The sequence below is a fragment of the Cimex lectularius genome, unplaced genomic scaffold (genome assembly GCF_000648675.2).
Source record: "Cimex lectularius strain Harlan isolate CLEC.00 unplaced genomic scaffold, Clec_2.1 scaffold38, whole genome shotgun sequence".
Taxonomy (NCBI): Eukaryota; Metazoa; Arthropoda; class Insecta; order Hemiptera; family Cimicidae; genus Cimex; species Cimex lectularius.
In genome coordinates this window covers 2,326,467-2,347,051 of record NW_019392638.1, presented here as the reverse complement: position 1 = coordinate 2,347,051, position 20,585 = coordinate 2,326,467, and the positions used below count along the sequence as shown (strand labels likewise).

The 20,585-nt window shown below is 34.4% G+C and overlaps 1 protein-coding gene and 1 pseudogene across 1 annotated transcript in view; both read right to left on the bottom strand.

The window, feature by feature from the left end:
* The window catches only part of LOC106670045 (cholecystokinin receptor type A-like), a 76,942-nt gene extending 60,600 nt beyond the window's left edge, over nt 1-16,342 (bottom strand). Inside the window, exon 1 of the mRNA XM_014400039.2 lies at nt 16,264-16,342. Within this exon, the coding sequence (XP_014255525.1) occupies nt 16,264-16,269 (6 nt within the window). The 5' untranslated portion in view covers nt 16,270-16,342. The remainder of the gene's footprint in view (nt 1-16,263) is intronic.
* On the bottom strand, nt 2,081-2,212 carry LOC112127284 (annotated as a pseudogene).
* Nucleotides 16,343-20,585: the final 4,243 nt, after the last annotated feature.

Genomic DNA, 20,585 nt, shown 5'->3' with positions numbered 1-20,585 from the left:
ACGGAAAGAAATCCTTCAATCCCAGTCTACCAGGAGTTTTCTTTCGTACAACCAAACAAATAATGACAAATTCTGTGTGTTGTCACGCTAGAGAGAATCGGACCTAGCAGGAAGCGGCTTAATTAAAGTTCATACGGTCTCATCTATAATTACATTATAAAGGATGAAATTAATTAAAAAAATAGCTCTTTGTAAATGGCGTGACCATCCTTTAAATGTATGCCCTGACATTTTTATTTACGATCGAGTGTGAATTCCTAATTGCGCTTTGCCAGTTAAAAAAAATATTTATACGATGTTCAACTGTTTTTTCCCATATCAGCGTATAAATTGTCTAAATTTAGTGTCTGGTTCAGTAATGGCTAAATATTTTTTTCTTTAGCCCTATTTGATCAAGTTGAAAAGAGCTTCCAAATTTTTTTGGATTTAATAAATTTTGTTGATGTAATCTTTTGATAATCTCTTCAGGAAGTCACCTTCAGAATCATCAAATTGTGTAGTTCGAATAATTTTTGTTGTTGCAAACAGAATTAGCCGATAAATTTTACCTGAACTATAAGGAATATAAACTTTATAGAAGTTACAGATCATGTTTTATCTGGTTCTACAATTCACATATTAAATTTCATCGTATATAAAACTACAGGTGTAAATATTTCGAATGGATGTTCATATTTGTTAAACTTTAAATTAATAAAGCTATAATAAAAGATATTATTTGATAAAGGAGGATACTACTTGCTCGAAGACGGAGCTGAGTTTATACATCTAATTGTCCTAATCTCTGATCGATTTTTCATGTATAGTTATTTATAAATATGCTAATCCACTAATGTTACAATTGAACCATTTTGGTCTTCCTATCCTGTCATTTTGGAAATTCGCCATCTTCAGTGTCGGGTATTTTGTAATGTAAAGCCTCTTTTATAAGGTCGTCAGGGTACAGGTGCATATGTCATAGTGGTTTTGCGTATTGGTGCCTTTAGTGGATTAAATCTTTATTGTTTCAGACGGCCTTTGTGAGCGTCAGTTCTTTTGTTTTCATTCAAAATATGCCAACTGAAGAAAATTGTGTTTAATTTTAGTTTTATTTTCTTTTCGCTTTGTACTATTTTTGTATGAAAGCAGAAGCACTTTCTTTATCTTTTTTTGCTTTTGAACGATGATGAGACCTAACATATGTTACCCGTTGAGCATATTCGCAAAAATTTCATGTAAATAACTAAAATAGAATTATATCACACTTGACCTCATTCTTGGAAATACATATAAAAATAACAAGCATGAAATAACACCAAATGTTGGTGAATATATANCTTGAGATAGAGAATAGCCATTTCGATTCTGCTGGTTTCATTCCACTCCCTAAGGAATTGTTTCATGCCCCAGTTATTGATACTCTCTTTCGCTGTGCTCAATATATATATATATATTTGGATAAGGAACGCATAAATATAAACACAAAATTACAGTAGATAAATACAAGCGTTTGTCGCTAGTCTAAGGAGGCCGAGTCGAGAAGGGAGAGGGTCATACTTATGAGCTTATGCATAGGCCTTACTAGGGTTACTTAATTATATATTTTTGAATACATGGTTTCAAATTTCTTTGAAGATCGATTCAGTCCCAACATTGCCTGCTATGACGAGTATGTCAACGCACCTGTGGTGTTTACTATAATTTCGGGGATTATTCAACCCTTCCCCAGACCACCAATTCGACTTTCACCCTCAACAACATACCATGTGCTTTGCTTATTACACCATTTATGATCATCCTTTGAACTAAAGAATATTGAATGATTAAAACAATGTTTTGTCCGGAGTTAGTTTTTTGAATTTTTAAATTTTGAAAGAACAGTTATTCTTTGTGAAGTGATTTGATTGAATGGAAACTTTTATATTAAAAAAAAAATACTAAGTATAATGGCATAGCTAATGTCGTCTGCCAGAAAGTAATATTCACTAAGAATAAATATTAATAGGAATTATGTGGACGATAATAAGCAATGAATAAATCAAAATTAAAGAAAAAAGAAAAAAAAACAATTATTTTGCATTGTACAATTTATATTATAACAAAATGTGTAATTTCTCTAAATAATAATAATTAAAAGGTAAGGAAAATAACAATAATATAAATAGTTTTCAACTAGCAATAATCGCATCTCAGAAGAACTTCATTGATTATGATATTGCCACTGCGCCATCTTAGGGTTAAATGCAAAAGTGCAGGACATAAAAAGTGAAACATGTCCTCCCTCACTCCTTTAGTGCATATCCCGCTGCCATTCGATTAACAGAACGCCGTCCAAACTTAGCAGCTCGCATAGCAGTCTGGAAAGCAAAGACGCTTCACCTTTAGAACTTTGCCTAAAGAACACCCCAAATTCATCTTTATTCTACATTAATGGACACTTTCTCCTTGAAACGCTCATAAAATGAGCAACGAGGAGTTAGGGTTACTCCTAAATATTTCAGGCTGTTTAAAGACTGGATTTCTTTCTCCTGAATTGTTAGATTCAAAAATATTAAATTTTTGAAGGTTTAACCGAAAATTCCACTGTTCACATGTACTATCAAAAGTTTTTATATTTCTTTGCAATTAGCCGGTATCAGGACTATGTCGTCGGCGTACATCAAAACATTTATCCTTATGGAAATGATGAATGATGGAGTGAGTGTGGTGTTCAATTCTTTTTAAAATTTTTAAAAAGAGTTCCGACTTGCAGTAAGTTTTTTTTTCTCGATTTAGGCAAGTGTTCTTTTACTCAGTCTTTACTAAGAGATGGTAGTGAATCCTTATTAAAAAGATAATGTCTACTCACAGCAATTTGTTTTCAACGATCCGGATTTGTTGTATTTAAATTTAAATTGTATTTTGCTTCTTTAAATTCCGAAAATTTGTTCGATTTAGGCAAGTGTTCTTTAACTCTCGTTTTTATTTCTCTACCGCTTTGTCCTATATATTTAATGTCGCAATCATTGCAATTGAGTTGGTAAACCCTGCTTTTTTCCAAGTTGTCTACCTTGTCTTTAGGTTTTGAGAGGATGTTTTTAAGTGAACCCGTACTTCTAAAAGCTATTCTCAAACCTTGCTTAACAATTTTACTAACTTTTTCCGATAATTCACCAATGTATGGCAAACAACAGAAACCTAATGATTCATTTATGGTGGGGTGGCTGGTCTTATTGTTGATTCGTTTAAAGTTAATTTTTTATTCTTTTAACTAGCAACCTATCAATAAATATTTCTAGATGCCGGTTGTTTTTTTGCTAAGGTTTTAATAGTTTTCAATTCTTTTTTATAGTTAGCCGGTTTTAATGGAAGTTTTAACATACGGTCTATGAGCCAAATGAAACCAGCAGCCTTTTGGGACCATAGCTGGGAAGAATCCGCTGGTATCATAGTGTCTGTAGTTATGGGTTTTCTATATACGTCTATTTCTATTAGGTTGTTTATTATGGACAATTTTAGGTCTAAAAAGTTTAAACCAGCATCTTTGTTAATTTCCAATGTAAAATTTATATTACGGTGTAGAGGATTAATTAGTTGGAGGAATTCTTTGAGATTCTCTAATGTTCCCGACCATATGCATAAAATATCGTCTACATGGCCTTTCCAAAAATGAACAGATTTAATTAATTTGATCTTTGATTTGAAAAGGTTTTTTTCGAAATTATCCATGAATATTTCGCCACAAAGTGGTAAAATGAAGACCCCCATTGGTAACCCTTTCATTTCGTAAAATTTATTATTGAATTTACAATAATTAGATAGTAGGCATATATTTAAGAGGTCTATTATATATTTTTTTACAAATTCGTTAACAGAATTCTCGGTACGTTTTTGCTTTATGAGTTTAGTACGTTTGTGAATAAATTAGTAACGTCAAATGACACTAAAACACAGTTGTTGGGTATATTGATGTTATTTAATTCTTTTATCAATTCTAAAGAATTGTTAATACCGAATGTAGGTTTGAAATTAGTGTGAGTTTTAAATATTTTGTCAATTGTACTTGCAAGTTTATGGCATGGGAAATTATTAAAGGATACCACTGGTCGTGTAGGTTTGTTTTCCTTACGAAATTTGACTGTACTGTATAACATTGCGGGTTTCGGGTTCGTTGGTATTATATATTATGCAGGGTGGGCGACCAAGACTCGAGGGGTTAAATGCCTGGGTAGAGTCGTATCCCATCCCTAAAAGGTCCGGGACTTGGTCGGTTCACGTGTCCTGCATAAACCTCTTGGACTTGTTCACAAACCCCAAGATTTTGGACCATTTTATCTCAGGGAGTGGTTTGGTGATGTCCTCTCCTTCAAAGATTTCAAATCTAGACCTAGCATACCTGTCACACTCTGCGAGGTAGTGCCTTGCCGTTTCTTCTTTTATTTCGCAGAAGCGGCAAAAGGGATCTGGTAGGATATCCATTACGAAGAGGTGTCTTCTCAGTGGGCAGTGGCCCGTCAGAATACCTATCAGCCTCCTAATTCCCTTCCTTGAGATAGAGAATAGCCATTTCGATTCTGCTGGTTTCATTCCACTCCCTAAGGAATTGTTTCATGCCCCAGTTATTGATACTCTCTTTCGCTGTGCTCATAGAGTGAGGTAATACCGGTTGTGGCCCGACAAACGCAGTATTAGAGCCTTCTTTGGCTAGGCCATCCGCCTTTTCATTGCCATGGTGTCCTTTATGTGCTGGTATCCAAATAAGGGTCACCTTATTCTCAAACCTGACTGATAAGATCTATAGTTTCCTCCACCAGTCGTGAGGTTGACAAATCTTTTTGTAAGTTCATTGGTATTAGTTTTTTAACTGCATATTGGTCATCTGGGAATAAAAAATCACTATTTTTTTATGCCTGTTTGAACTCGAGTTTTTAATTTTAAGGTGGGATCTTTTTGTGTTTCTTTACACTCATTATTATTTAGGAATTCATCAACTTTAGGAACGTAATTCTGATGTTCAATGATAACTATACTATTTCCCTTATCGGCTTTTAAAATAACGTTGTTGTTACTTTTTAACTTTTTGTCAATAGACTTAATTGTATTGGGATATTTAATTTACTTACTGTGAGTAGAAACTATCTTTTTAAAAAGGATTAACTCTTATGTTCTTAACACTTCTAATAAGTAAAGTAAATCATTTAAAAAGTTGGAAAACCAATAGAGGACTGAGCATACAACCTTGTCTGACTCCACTGGCTACGTGGAAATTTTTTTCCAGCCCATTACGCTCACTTACAGCGGAGGCCGCAAGTGAGTACAACCTTTACATGACAGCTTTAAATGTAGACGAAACGCCTTAATTCTGAGGAATTATGAATAAATCAGTTTCGTCGTCCTGGTCTTAACCTGTCGGACTAATTTCAGTGGTGGGGTTGTATGCTTCTTTCCCTAAATGATCCAATATGTTTTTCCTTTTTGTCTTTTTATTGAGGAAACGAATATGATGGGCCAAAATAGCGATCAGGTTGTTTATGAATTTAACGATGGCTCCGCCTCATCCCGCTTATAACGATAACGGTTTATTTATGACAATAGTATTAAATGAAACGCTATTGCTCTACTAAATTATGCGTTTGACATCAGCTTTATTGTTAACCAGTCCGAATCTTCATTTTAATGCCCTTTTGCGACACTACCCCCTTTTGATTAAAAGCTGGTGGGAATCGGATAAATCCGCAGGAGTTCTCACTTCTATTGAGTTATCGTAAGCACCTTCGTTAGTCGAAAATCCATTTGGTGCCCTGTCCGTCCCTGGACTAGATTGGACATTGCAACTTATTTATCGATTCAAAATCAGTACTGAAATCCGGCGAGCCCGGATAGAAAATGAGCTCTCACTGGCCAAAGTAGCTGTCATTTTCACTTGTACAATACAATATCTCGAAAGCCGGAAAAATCCCTTTTAAGAGCCCTTACTGGATATGTTAATCCAGTTTTAGTCCAGTTTAATCGTTACTTCACTTTTAGGGAATACCCGACTGAAGTGTTTCAACCCATTTTTCATGCCACGAGGCTCATTTCTAAATTTACAGTTTACATATGGCAATTAGGAATCGTTTGTTTGACATATGTTTGGACTGTTGTGCTGGTATGGACTAACTTAAACTATAAAATGTAGCATAACAAACTTATGAGAATATTTAATTATCGAATAATTAGTTTAATTTTGTCGCCTCTCTGTGGAAAATTAAGTGTTCCTATTCGTGCTGGGGCTCTACAAGTAAAATATTACTTGCCCCAGAGGTTCAAAGGAACAATTTTATACTTACTCGCATAGTATGTTTTAAAATGAAAATATTGATTGGTATAATTGTTATAATTAATGCCTCCAAATAATAATATATAATAGAAATAAGGATTAGTAGTATTTTTAATTATTTATTTAATTTAATTTTTTTCATGGTAATAAAATCACAATAATAATTTAATTTTTATGATTTTTTAAATTTAAATGTTTTTACATTACAACGCAATTATTGGAACTTAAAATGTTTCAAATATGGATCCCTGATATATAAATAATTTAGCACGTGATAAATCTTTAAAATGAAGACAGTGAAACGATACGAGTGTAGGAATAATGTGAACTCTGAGTTTCCTCCTGGAAAGACAAGTAGGGGTTAGCGAAAAAGACATGATCTCATATTTTTCATTTCACTCCAACATTCGTGATAATCATTCTCCCTGTTGCGTTATATTATTTTTGAACATATTTGAAATGGAAGAGTATGTATAGAATTGTATTTATTTAAATAATAATCGAATGTTTTAGGGAAACGAAGATACAAAACTAAACACATAATTCTGTTGGTTTTCAAATGTTTGTTGTTTTCCTGTATGAGTCCACATTTAAATCCATACAAATTATACAGAAGAAACATTATCACAAAAATCTGGGATAAGTTGAATTTGGAAGAAAACACTCAGTTCCTTTCCCGAACTTTCAAGAAATATGTTCCCTCTCCTAAAGGCTTGAAACTAATAATTTAAAAGGTTAAACTACATCTATTCATATTTTTGACCGTAATGGTTTGATATACAATGGTGTTAAATACTTTTTTACATCATAACCTGAACTATAAAAATATAGCTTGGTATAAGAAGGATGTGATCATGTGGAAACTGTTGCTATATACTCACAGTATTGGATGAAATAATTTATATTACTTTATAAATTACTTACGAGGTTAAAAAAATATAAACGTCCATTTGCAATAGTGAGAATAATGGTTTCAAACATAATGAGATTAAGAATTAATCATTAATAATTTACTTACCGACATCAAACAAGATCCCTTCAATCTGTATTGGAAATATAATCTCCAACCAGTTATTCTAGTACAGCTGTACAGCTAGTCCACCTACTCATTCATCGTAAATTTTCTCTAATAGCTTTTTTAAGAAGAGAGAGGGGAGAGAGAGAGAGAGAGAGAGAGAGAGAGAGAGAGAGAGAGAGAGATGATAGGGATGGAAAGAAGGTGGAAAAGTGAAAGAAATAGATAGATAGATAGATAGATACATATATAGGTAGATAGATAGATAGATAGATAGATAGATAGATAAATAGATAGATAGATAGGTAGATAGATAGGTAGATAGATAGATAGATACATATATAGGTAGATAGATAGATGGTTAGATAGATAGATAGATAGATAGATAGATAGATAGATAGATAGATAGATAGAGATAGATAGATAGATAGGTAGATAGATAGATAGATAGATAGATAGATAGATAGGTAGATAGATAGGTAGATAGATAGATAGATGTTCAATAATTTTCATGGGTGCATATAAGACATTTTGAATATTTTTAGTTTCTGAATAATCACACAAGCATAAATAGTTGTATGCTTTAGTTTTTAAATATATAAAAGTAAACTTCACGGAAAGAAGTCAGTGGACGAAAAGTACAGAGATGCAAGATTAGAAGAGATTCTGTTCGAGTAAAAACTACATTTGTTGTTCTCTTCGCATTGTCGATTGGCTGTTGATGCCGCTGCTGATAAAAACGTTCCAATTGATTAAAAGCTGATCAAAACCAACGCTGAGTAATGAGAACGGCTTAGGTTACTTAAGAAAATCCTTTAACTTTGACCTTAAATCTAAAAAGGACTAATGGGTTTTTCCAATATGCCGGGAGAGTCAGAGTGCCTGCACATTACTGCTGTAGCAAATTCTTAAAGCATTGGACCAACTTTTTCTAATGATCTGCAGCTCGAAGGAGGAGGGACAATTTTTTTTCTTTTTAAGTGTGATATCATTAATCCAGCCGAGACAAAACAATCCATTTAAAATAGCCGTCCTTCCTTCTGGGAAATGGTGACTGTTTAAAAAACCTATGTGAAAATTTTTGTAACTATGATATTTCTAACAAACCTATAAGCTATACGAAATCGTTTCCTTCATTTATTATTATTTTTAAAATAATATGTACATAAAAAACCACTTATAAAAAATTGTAAGAGTATAATATAAACAATCTAATTAAGGGTTGATAGGGTATTCAATATTCAACCGTCGTCCATTTCAAATACCACGAATGACACCCTTCAATTTTGAAGGTCACATCGAGCAACTTTTCTCTACATGCCGGACACATACGCAAGCTTTGACCCAAAAGTAAGGTCCGTGTGTCAACTTCGACGGCCTATTTTTAGTCGGGAAGGTCAGATCACTCACCAAGATCACTCTTCTTCGATTCTGATGGTTACATATTGTCTGATCGATATAAACATATACGAACACTCTGGATTAAGGCATGGTCTTGAAGAAGAAAGCGAATTTAGTTGTTACTTCCAAGTTCGACCTATTTTAAGTCATCATCAGGCCCGATGAGAGTATTCACCGAGAATCTGTCCCTTAAGTACACCACAAAACCACAGTATTGCATTTCTCTCAACCAATTGTCTATTGTCTTCCTCCTATAGTTATATTGCTTGTAAAATCAATTGTAAAAATATGTTTTTCGTAAGGCGAAATTAATATAGGCCCTGATGATGACCTTAAAATAGGTCGAAGCATGGCAGTAGCTAAGTTTGCTCTCTTCTTCAAGACTATACTTGATCTACAGTATTCGTAAGTGAAAAAGTGGTCGATACTTCTAATACTGATAAAAAGATATCAACATGTGAGAGCAAGGATGCTAGCATTACTTTTGAATGGTCAAGAGGTACGACTATATTATCAAATATGTTAAAATCAATCTCTAAATTGTAATCAAAATTAAAAGCTGTTCTCAATAATAATGTTAATGAATCTAGATGAAAGGTCCACCACATAAATGTAAATATTTTCTTTGGTTTTATGAGCTCGGCGTAGATGGTTGCAAGATTTGATTTGATTCAATGTTATCATAGAAAAAATGTAAAATTTAATTTTTCCATTTATGTAAAATAAGGTAAAAGAGGTTGAAATATGAAAATGTTTTTTGTCCGTACTACCCCCAGCACAAAAATGTAAAATTCGACTAACGTTACCATATAAGAAAGAGAATTCTGTGATAGTACAAAGATAATGGTGAAAAACACACGGAAGACTGCAACACTCTATTTTTTTTACCTGTCGTATTGCGGACTGAGATTTGAAGGGTAAACTCGATCGGCCAGACCCGTTTCATTGAAACCACTATATCCCCGATAAATGGACGAAAAATACAAAAGGACGAGTGTTTTTTTTTCATCCCTCTGAAAGAAAGACGATCCGGCGAATTGCAAATCGTGGTGAACTAGTAATATAAAAAATTGGCCGCGGTCGTTTCAGCTGTAGCGAAATAATATAAACGGTCGAGGGTGGTTGTGTGAACGACAATAGACTATTTTTTTACAGAAATGCAATGGTGCGGTTTTTGAGGTGTACTAATTAGTATCTAAAAAGAGGCAGCAGATTTTCTAAAGAGGGTTTCTCGGAAAAACTATGGCCACATCAAAAAAGAACTGAAAACTTAATCAAATAAAGAACATAACAAATAATGAGAAGAAAAATCAAGCTTAAGGCAAGCAGAAAGTCTACTCAGGAAGACAACCCTATGGGAGAAAGAGGATATTCTTCAGAACAGAAAGAAATAAGAACTATCACTCTATATTTGCAGGACATGCTACACAGCCACGTTAAAAAATGGGAATCCGTGGTCAATTCATCCTTCCTCGTTTGCACTGATTCCCTGAGTGCGTCGTAGGACTTAATTGACAGATTGTCGGTGAATCCTCTCGTCGGGATGGAAGGGAACGAACGTGAAAATGATGAGACGAGAGCCGAGACGGCTCACACTCCGACCATACTATGACACGCTGATGAAAAATTAGAAATGGGCGTCTTGATTTCCGTGTTAAGAGCAAGGTTGGTAGGTGGCCCTCGTAGAAGGATCATCCTAACCCGACTCAGAATTGGCCATTGGCGGTTGACACACGCACATTACTTTTGGTCCAAAGCCCGCTTTCTTGCCCGGCATGGATAGAAATGTTGCTTCATGTGTCTCACATAATTGAAGGTGTCATTCCTGGCCGCCTCCATGTAGTGAGCAAATAGGAATGCCGCCCGATATAAAAATTGTGCTCGAGCACGACAACCAATCTTTACGCCGCTAGGAATCTAGGTAATTCTGTCTATTGATTCTGTCTGATTTGTTAATTATAATTTTTGATAATGAAATACAATAACATGGACCAAAAAGACCGAAAACAACTATGATTAAGGGAGTGGGAAGCACCGTGAAATCGATACTTGTTTAAAAAAATAAATATAAAGACTACTTTTTATTATGTGTGTTTTTGGTTATCTCCGTCTGTGAAATAGAGTGGGTCAAGATAAAAAACATAAATTTTAATAACAACGTATACGATAGAATAACAACAAAAATATTATCGGTATAAGATAATATAGTTTTTATGATATTTAAAATGTTATTTGGTTTCTTATTATACTTTTTCTTTTGCTACTTTATTGTATAGGTATACACAGTTAATGTAATTTCAATATAATGTTAATTTGATTTCATGTTTGCTTTATTTAAGTGGTATGTTGTATTAAATAAACCTCTTCTCTATGCCTTAATTGGCTAACAGAGTAATTATAAATAAAATAAAATAAATTAGTAGCCGGGAAAAATGATGACAAGTTAAAAAAAGAACCATAATAATTTTGAATTATGATAAAAATATCCTTATTACAGGATTGATCATATTAAAATATCTCCGAAATCATGACAAACAATGAAAAAATATTTATCTAGGAAACATCGGTTGTTCTTTTATGTGAGTACATAAAGAGCTAGTCATATAAAAAATGGCTTTGTACTTAAATTTGAGTTCGGTCGGTAATACTCCCAGCTCTGAGTGAGCTGGTGAAAATATTTGTGTACATCATTAGAAATTCTTAATTTTGAATATGTTTTTTTTTAAATTCAAGATTTTATTATAAAAAAATTATTCACTCTTTCGGTTACAGAAAAAGGTCGGACAATGCGATACCACAAAAAGAAAGGCTGTCTCCGTTCAATATAAAGTGTGAGTAGGCATGACAAACGATATGAATGATTGATCTTTAAACGATAACACTGTGTTTTTTCATTGCATGTAGTTATTTTATTGTTCAATTATATGTTAAATTTCATGTCATGGAGGAGGGTTGACTGTGATGTGTTAAATACCCTTTCCATAATTTGAGTAAATGGTAATGGTACAATATCTACTCATCAACCAACATGAGCACATAGTAATATACATATTAACGATGTATTTAAGGATGAACGGTAGTATTTGTCAATTTGCATGTGTTTTGAACCAAAATGTTTCAGTTATCTATAGCCCCGGGCAGCCAATAACGGCAGGTTCGCTGTAAAAAGTGTAATTTCCTTTTCATTATAGTGTAATTGGCTATTCCTGTTCTTTTTATTCATTCAGAGTTTGATTAACATTGAAATTATTTCCTGAATAAAAATAGCTAGCTAACGGATATAGCCTCATTGTAACACACTATCAGTGCAAAATTTCATTAAAGCAATACCGATTACAGGATCAAGGTTATTATCAAGGTTGTTAAAATTTTTGTTGCATAAAACCTCTTTTTTTAAATATTTTTTTTTTAGCTTGGAAAAAAGGATCTTCGGTGAGTTCATAACAGAACGACAATTCTTTACGTTTCTGCCGAGCTTTCGACGATTATATCGTCATAATCAGAGCCTATTTATTTTAGGAAAATATCGTACTTAGAACATATTATATCATTAGAAAAAATTACAAAACAGTTATTTTTCTTACTTTAACTCGATGAGTGTTGAAATATCTCTTGAGAACAAGAAACTGCATTTATAATAACATTATTTGGGGGCGTCGGTGGCCGCAACGGTTTAGGCGTTGACACGGTAAAGGTCATCACTGTAAGGTAAAGGTCCTGGGTTCGAATCCAGCGGCCCTGCATTCGAACCAGACATACTTACGAATGGGCTTTTTTTCAAAAACACCCCTGAGGGTTGATATGACCTCTTCTGTGGCGAACCCTCGTAAAACAAAAAGTACTCAATAAGATTATTTAAAATTAGGTGAAGCTCAGTATCTAAACATCAACAGTATGGAATTAATTAAAAATAACAATATAAAAAAAAAACCAACGTGGTCGTATAGGTTACCTCGGTTAAAATATACATGTAAGTACATGCCTCTTTTTTTTATTTTTTTATTTTTTATTATTTTTTTTTATTTATTTATTTTTTTTTTNTGCCAACGTTTCGATCTTTATTGAGATCATCTTCAGGGCTCAAAGTGTTTGTCTTCTGTGTAATTGTGCCATTCTTGCGTGTCGTGTTGAGAGTGCCAGTGAGATTTTGATTTCAAAATCACGAGAAGAACGAAGAATATGGGATTCTATGAACAAATTTCAACTACATACGGACGCGCAGCTAAAAGTATTCTGAAGGACATCACCAACAATGAGAAGAAACTCGCATTAACAGTTAGTATATAAATTTGATTAGAAATTGTATTAGTATTTAAATTTGTTTGTTAAAAATTATGTTAATTTCTAATTGTTACTTAAGGTATATTTGAATTAGCTTTTAAGGAACGCGGTTTGCATTAACCAAGTTACATACAATAAACAACAGACTGGATGTAATTGCTTCGGAATTGCCTTTCTCCTGGTGAACATTTCGCGTTCTCTCTCCTCTCGTTCTCTCTCAACTATATGTAATTAAAAATTCTCCACTAACGTTTAATCCTTAGTTATACTTTAGTAATTATACTTTTATTACGTTTGCTGTTAGCATTTGGTTCTGACCATCTTAGTGGACTTTTCTTGTTCGAGTTTTGCAGGATCATGACAATCGACTTTCAACCCCATGGGGGCGTGCTTTACACTCAACTGTACTTGCTCATTTCGCATTAGGGCAATAATGGCACACGAAAATCGCCCACTAGGCACACCGAACAGGACGATTTTCTCTCGTTAATTGTATTCGCGACAAAGCTTTGTTTTCAACTGTCACCTCGAAAAACGTCAACATATAATTAATTATTTGTTTCGTGCTTTTTATACTGACAGCCTGTTGGTGACATTTCTATTTTGAAAGTGGACTATTAATTTTGAAAATTATGCATAATACCTAATAAAAACAACGAAAGTACAAAATCACATTTATTATAAGAGATAAATGTTTACAACTATTCAGGCTAGAATTGGCCACCTTAGCAGTTTTCACAGAAGTTCAAGATTTCATAAATGATTTGCCTTTAATTGAAATAAGAGAGTTCTTGTCTTTCTTTGTAGATGACACAATAGCAGTTAACAAAGGAGAAAATTTAAATTAAGACAATGACAGTCAAAATAACAGGTAAGAGGTAACGAAGTGGTTAAATTGGAATAAATTAGCATTAAACGAACAAAAACGAACGCCTTAATATAAATTTATATTAGAATGTGAATTGAGTAAAATTATGATAAACTTAGCTCCATTGTATACCTACAGAAATCTCTAAAGGACACAGGTTCACACCAAGTCCTAATTAGTTGTTATTATGGGTGCTTTTAAGCCGTAGCATCATATCGAATCTTTATTTGGGGGCATACTCTATTCCTGAAATCTATCTTTGCTCGGGGTTAGAGAGGACTGCCGTTCTGCGTTTCAGCAATTGAGAATTTTAACTGTACCCAGAATTTTTATCTTTCATCGCGAGTTATTTGTTCACATTTCTGAATTGAAAGGTTCTATGTCCAAGTATATCTACAACCTAACGGATGATTATAAGTTGCCAATAAAATAAACAGATTACAAAAATCCCAGTACTCTGCGATACCAGCTGTGGTATGGTATGGTATGGTGAAAAAGGATACTAGGAAGCGGGGTTTGCACTCCCCAGACACTGCAGCCTTCAGGATTATTGTTCCTTAATTCAGTGCAATAAACTCAATCTTTCTCCTTAGAAGTATCAGGTCATTGACTGTCGCTGCTGCAATTTGATTCCCTAAGTTTTTTCCGAACGTTAGGTTAAATCTCCATTGAGCTGTTGCTTCGCATTCGCAGATGATACGAGTGGCTGTTTCCTCCTCCTCATTACATAATCTGTAAATGGGATCATCGTTGTATATACTCATGTTGTGTAGATGTTTTCTCAGATGCCAGTGACCGGTTAGTAGTCCTACCACTCCTCTGAGTTTGGCCCTCTCCAATTGCAGCAGTGCTTTTGCCAGTCTCGGTGAGGGTTGTTTGCTATGTCTAGCACCGCTAGAGTTTATTCACTTCTCCTTTTGTTTTGTTTGGATCCATTCTGCGATGGAGGATTCTATATTTGTTCTTGTTATCCCAATAATAGGTTCGGGGACTATGTATAGTCTTGCAGATCCTCCTCTGGCCAGTCTGTCTGCTTTCTCGTTACCCAAAATTCCCCTGTGCCCTGGCATCCAAGATATCAGGTTGTTGTTTTCCCAGGTTTTGGAGATTTTGGATGCATTCACTGACTAATTTTGATGTGATTCTTTTACATGCTAATGCTTTAATGGCTTTTTGACTATCTGATCTTATGAGGATTTTTTGTCAGTGTAATTAAGATTTTCTAGGGTACTTGCATTGATGGCATGTATTTCTGCTTAAAAGACCGAAGAGTGCTTCCCTAATGAGTTTGATTGCTCATGTTTTGGGCTTGTACAGAAAACGCCTGATAAGGTTCCTTCGTTTGTTTTGGAGCCATCTGTGTACTATATCATTGTATCTGATGCTCTCCTGTGTTCTTCCTCTCCTTTATAGTCCGTTGAGACTTTATAGGAAGTTGTGAAGATTATTCCGTGATCATATAAACGTACCTTTTTCTAACAATGGGTGTCTGATTTTGTTGATTGTGGCTATATGCCCGAATTGTTTAGTTCCTTTCGGCTGTGGTAAATCCCACTGGTGTGATCAATTATACATATAATAAATTACTTGACACATTCTTTAATTTCCCTCTAAATCCTTTGGTACAAAAATACATCAAATATTAACAAATCATTAATAATTTCTTTCAATAGAAGAATATGAGAACGTTAATTATAATCGTTCTAACGCTGTGTTAACTAATAAGTAGTTGTTTATACATACAAATTAACAAATGTTACACTATGTTATTTATTTGTTATATTTATAAATTTATTTCTAAAATTTAGACATTTTTAAATTACGTTTAACTCTGTCAAAATATTTATTATGTGAAAAATTATAAAATAATATACATTTTTTATTGAATTTAAAAAAATTACCAAATTGTGTGTTCTAAAATTGTTTTTAAATTGTAATTGATATTAATAAGCATAGTTTAAGTCACGAAGTAACTCTATTATTTACTAAATTCACTAATTTCGTGGTCCGCTTGACCAATTAATACTTTACAATTAATACATTAAGGTTTTTAGTTGAGATGAAAAAAAATATTATTCTTATTATTCTATTATTATCTTATTCTATTATATATTCTATTATTTACGTAAGATTCATGTAAATTAAAAACTGACGTTTGTATTGTCGATGGAAATTTTTCAATAAATTTCTGTCTGTCCGTCAATCTTTTTAAAAGATTGAGCAACACACTTCTCCGCCATTTATCTTTTCTATATGTCTGTCTGTCTTTTCTCTCTCTCTCTCTCTCTCTCTCTCTCACTCTCTCTCTCTCTCGTACAACCTGAAGAAAATACAACCAATTTTGAACATGTAGACTATTTACCAAAATTAACAGGACGGTATTCTAATAACTCAGGGCTTAAGCAAATTTAAGGTACATACAGGCATACATTGTCCACATCGTAGACTTGCACGTCCCTCGTCGACACCCGAGCACGATTCCGACACGACTGTCTTTTTTAATTTAACTAATGTTAAAAAATAAATCTCCGTCTTCTGGAAGGGAAAAAACGGCCACTTTTCGGCGTGGGAACGACTTTGTCAGCTGTATCCCAACTCGGACGTCGAATGAATTAATAATATGCTTTATTGTACAATAAATAATTTTTTTTTACACGATATATATTTCAAAGCATGAATGACAATTGAATAGGCCGTCTGTCGAGTTGCTGCTAAAGTACTAAATCAATTTATATATTTAATTATTTTTTTTTACACTTTTTTAATAATTAAAATTTGCAATCATACATCTTCTATATTCCAATCCTCGTGCGAGAAATTTTATTTTATGAACCCAATAAATTCCGCGATTAAGGATATTTACTACCTCGGTTGTATCTAATTGTGCTTTCCGTAAATATATTTTCCTAAACTCGCCTAGCACTGGACATTTACACAAAAAGTGCACAGTGTCCTCTGGAACATTGAGATTGCACATTGAGCAAGTAAAATTCAAATCGCTCCTCCAAAGCTGGCAGTTCAGTTGCAAGAGTTCTCCTCTCGCTCTAAACAGTAATGATTTTTCCATAAATATTAATATTTTTGTTTATACAGGGTGTCCCAGTTCCTTCTGACGAAACTCAGGGAATCGGTTCTACTCTTCGTTTGGAGCAAAAAATGCTCGGGAGAAAATTTCCGGAAAGTTTTCTATTTTGAAGATATTCGTCAATTTAGGATTTTTCAACTTTTCACTACCTTACCACATAAAAACGCTTACAACTTCCAAAATGTTGAAACTACAACAAATCCAATTACACCATTTGAAAGAACGCTAAATTTGCTGTAAGATACTTCTTCATCTAATATGATTTACATTGATATATCCAGGTTTTTAAATAACGTTGTAGTAGAGTTGAAAAATAACAATTGAATGTTCGAAAACGTGAGCTAAGGTAAATTTGAAGGGGGGTAGAAATTCAGAAAGTCAGTTATGCATTCGAGAAGAGGGAAAACACTTTGAGCATTTCCTCTGAAATGTTCGTCCTTTGTTGTTAGGTGCTTGCTACAAGAAGAAGCATTGCATTTTATTGTATGAAGCTTTCTGGTATGGTTTTTGTGAGATTACAGATGTGTCATTTTTATTTTACAAAGCGAGTTCTAATTGATTTATTTCTACCCTCCCTTCAGTCCCCTGGATATATCACCGTAAAGTATATTAGATGAAGAAGTGTTTGTAAAAGTTGACAAGTTGTAGGTATTTTTTTGTAACCTCAGTAGAACGTGCAATCATGACCAAAATTTTAAATTTTGTAATTTTGACATGTTCCATAATTGGCAAACATTTTATGTCATTCAGATTATTGCAAAGAAGTATCTTACAGCAAATTTAGGGTTCTTTCAAATGGTGTAGTTGGATTTATTGTAGTCTCAACATTTTGGAAGTTGTAAGCGTTTTTATGTGGTAAGGTAGTGAAAAGTTGAAAAAACCTAAATTGACGAATATCTTCAAAATAGAGAACTTTCTGAAAATTTTCTCCTGAGCATTTTTTGCTCCAAACGAAGAGTAGAATCGAATCCCTTAGTTTCGTCAGAAGGAACTGGGACACCCTGTATATTGGCTATCTTCATCAAGATCAGTGGTTCCCAAAATGGTCCCTACGGACCCTAAGGGGTCTTCCCCGGTATCATTCAGGGGGTCCGTGGAAAATTAATATTGATTGGGGGTCTCTGAACAACGTCAAGGGTCCGTGTAAGGTTTAATATAAAACAATATAATATAAAACAAAAGTACGTTGGTTATCTAAAAGTGCATGTTTAAATAGATTTTATGTGCTCTTTGATTCAGGGTTGGAATTCCTGGAAACCAAAAACAATGATTTGCGACACAATTTAACTAACTCAAAAAATGACGTAGCCTATAAGTCTTATTTATTTGCCAAATTTAACGAAACTAATTTGAAACTACAAAGTGACCAATTAAATTTAATCAAAACTAAAAGCGTAATATCTGCGTGTGTTGCAAAACTTTTTCTTTACAAACAAAACTTGGGAAGAGCAGAACGCTCTCAGTTTCCAAATCTTTCCAAGTTGCAAATTAGGGATGAAGATTTGCTTGCTTACTGTCAACACGCTCTTCATACAGACCTGAACCAAAGATTTGAAGACATTCTTCACTTGGATATTCCCGACTGGGTGTTGAACCCTTTTGCGCGTGGACAAACTCAGATCCCAAACACAGATGAATTCATACTAATACAGGAGCAGCTTATTGAAATATCCACAAATGAGGAACTTAAACCAATGTTTGAACAAGGATAGCAAAATTCTGGTTACAAAAACAGATCCCAATTTTATATCCTGTATTATGGATTATTGTAAAGAAGTTGTTGATTGCTTTCCCGTCTTTCTATTGGGTAGAACGTTGATTCAGTGCCGTTATGAACCTCATCACAAAAGAAAGAAACCGATTAGAAATTATACACTCATAACAGCAAGTAATATTATAATTTATATATTTATTTATAATTTCACAAATACTTCTTCAACAACACTTTTCTTTTAATTTTGTAATTTTTATATTATGCATTTATGTGGCTTTTTCTCTTGGGGGTCCGTGGGAAATTTTTGACTATAACAAGGTCTATGGGTCAAAAAAGTTTGGGAACCACTGGTCTAGATCTAAACTTGCATATAATCTATGGTAAACATTATCCCTAGCTCTAGTCACTATACCATTCCTTAGTTCCGCCTCTAGATTGTTTAGCAAATTTGTACAACTGATCTTCATTAGAGTGCTTCTATTTATTTCAATACTATACTGCCTTCTTATTTCCGACAGATATTTAAACCATGATATTTGTTTTGTTATTTTTTTTTTTTTTAATTTACTGGGGCTTCCGACTCTAGGTCATTTCAGCCCCAAACTAAGTCAATAATCTATTTACACTTTCAAACACTACATTCATACAATACACTCATTCCGTTTGGTCGGTGGAGTGCTTGATATTCCTCCACCGACCTATACTCAAACTAATCTAGATTGGGGTCGATGGAGTACTTTTATAAATATTCCGCCATCGACCCCGAACACACACTCTTACGCTCTCATCGTTCGAGGGGCGATGATGACGTTATATTTCACCCTCACTCCTCACCATTCACGTTAATAAATACATGCACTTAGACACACAACACCTAAGGCATATTACATATATATTAAAAAAACCCAATTTCCCCTAAAAAGCGGGACAGGGGACCCTGAAACTCGCTGCAGTGCTCGAGAAGCTTTCTTAAGTCCAGCGGCATACACGCTCTCTGTACGGCGCAAAGGCATGACAAGCCTCTATTATGTGGGGCACATCGAGCAACCTTTGCATAAGGGGCACCTGCGCGGGCTTTGGCCCAAAAGTAGGTGCCCATGTGTCAACCGCGTATGGCCAATCCTCAGCCGGGTGAGGACGATCCCTCGTCTCCTGCTCAGGTTCTCTGAGGGCCATCTACCAGTCGTGCTCTTGACTCGCAAGATCCTCTCCGACGACCCCGCCCACTGATGCTGCCATCTTTCTTTTATCATATTTTTTACTGCGTGTTTAGCATCAGGGGGCCTGATCGCGATGGTCCGATCCGGAGGGTGGGACGTACCGGCTTTCGCCGCCTCGTCCGCGCGTTCGTTACCCTCCAGGCCGACTTGTCCGGGAATCCAGACAACTACCACCGTTTTTGTTTTGTTATTATCTCATTGGCTGGGAAATTTGTTAATCTACTTGGGGTAATTTAAGATCTTGCTGATGTACTGTAAATGCAGGTTCATTGTATGAATATAAAGTGGAGCGATTGAAGTCTCAATATAAATCATATAATCTGGATTGTTAGCTGGAAGGTAAAACAATTTGTTGAAAAAATAGTTCTGAATCATCTCTACTTCCTTTATACTTAAGAAGCCCCATAAAAAACGTATTGTACTAAATGCATCCCTAAATTAAATGATGGTGAACTACTAATTCTTAAGTACTTGTATTTGTTCACGCAATTTCCTCTCTCGCCTGTAAAAGATCACTTTTCGTTTTTCTTCAATCTACCACCTCCTCTTCGGTTACCATAACCTAAGATTTAGTCAAGTTCACATTTAGGTTCTATTTGTCGCAACAGACTCGGACGTTGCTCGGACCCCGAACGTACTGATTTTGTTGGCATTATTTATGTTGCCCAAGTCCCGATCCTTGCAGTTTATTATTATCCATTGATGATCGCAATCAGGATTAGGA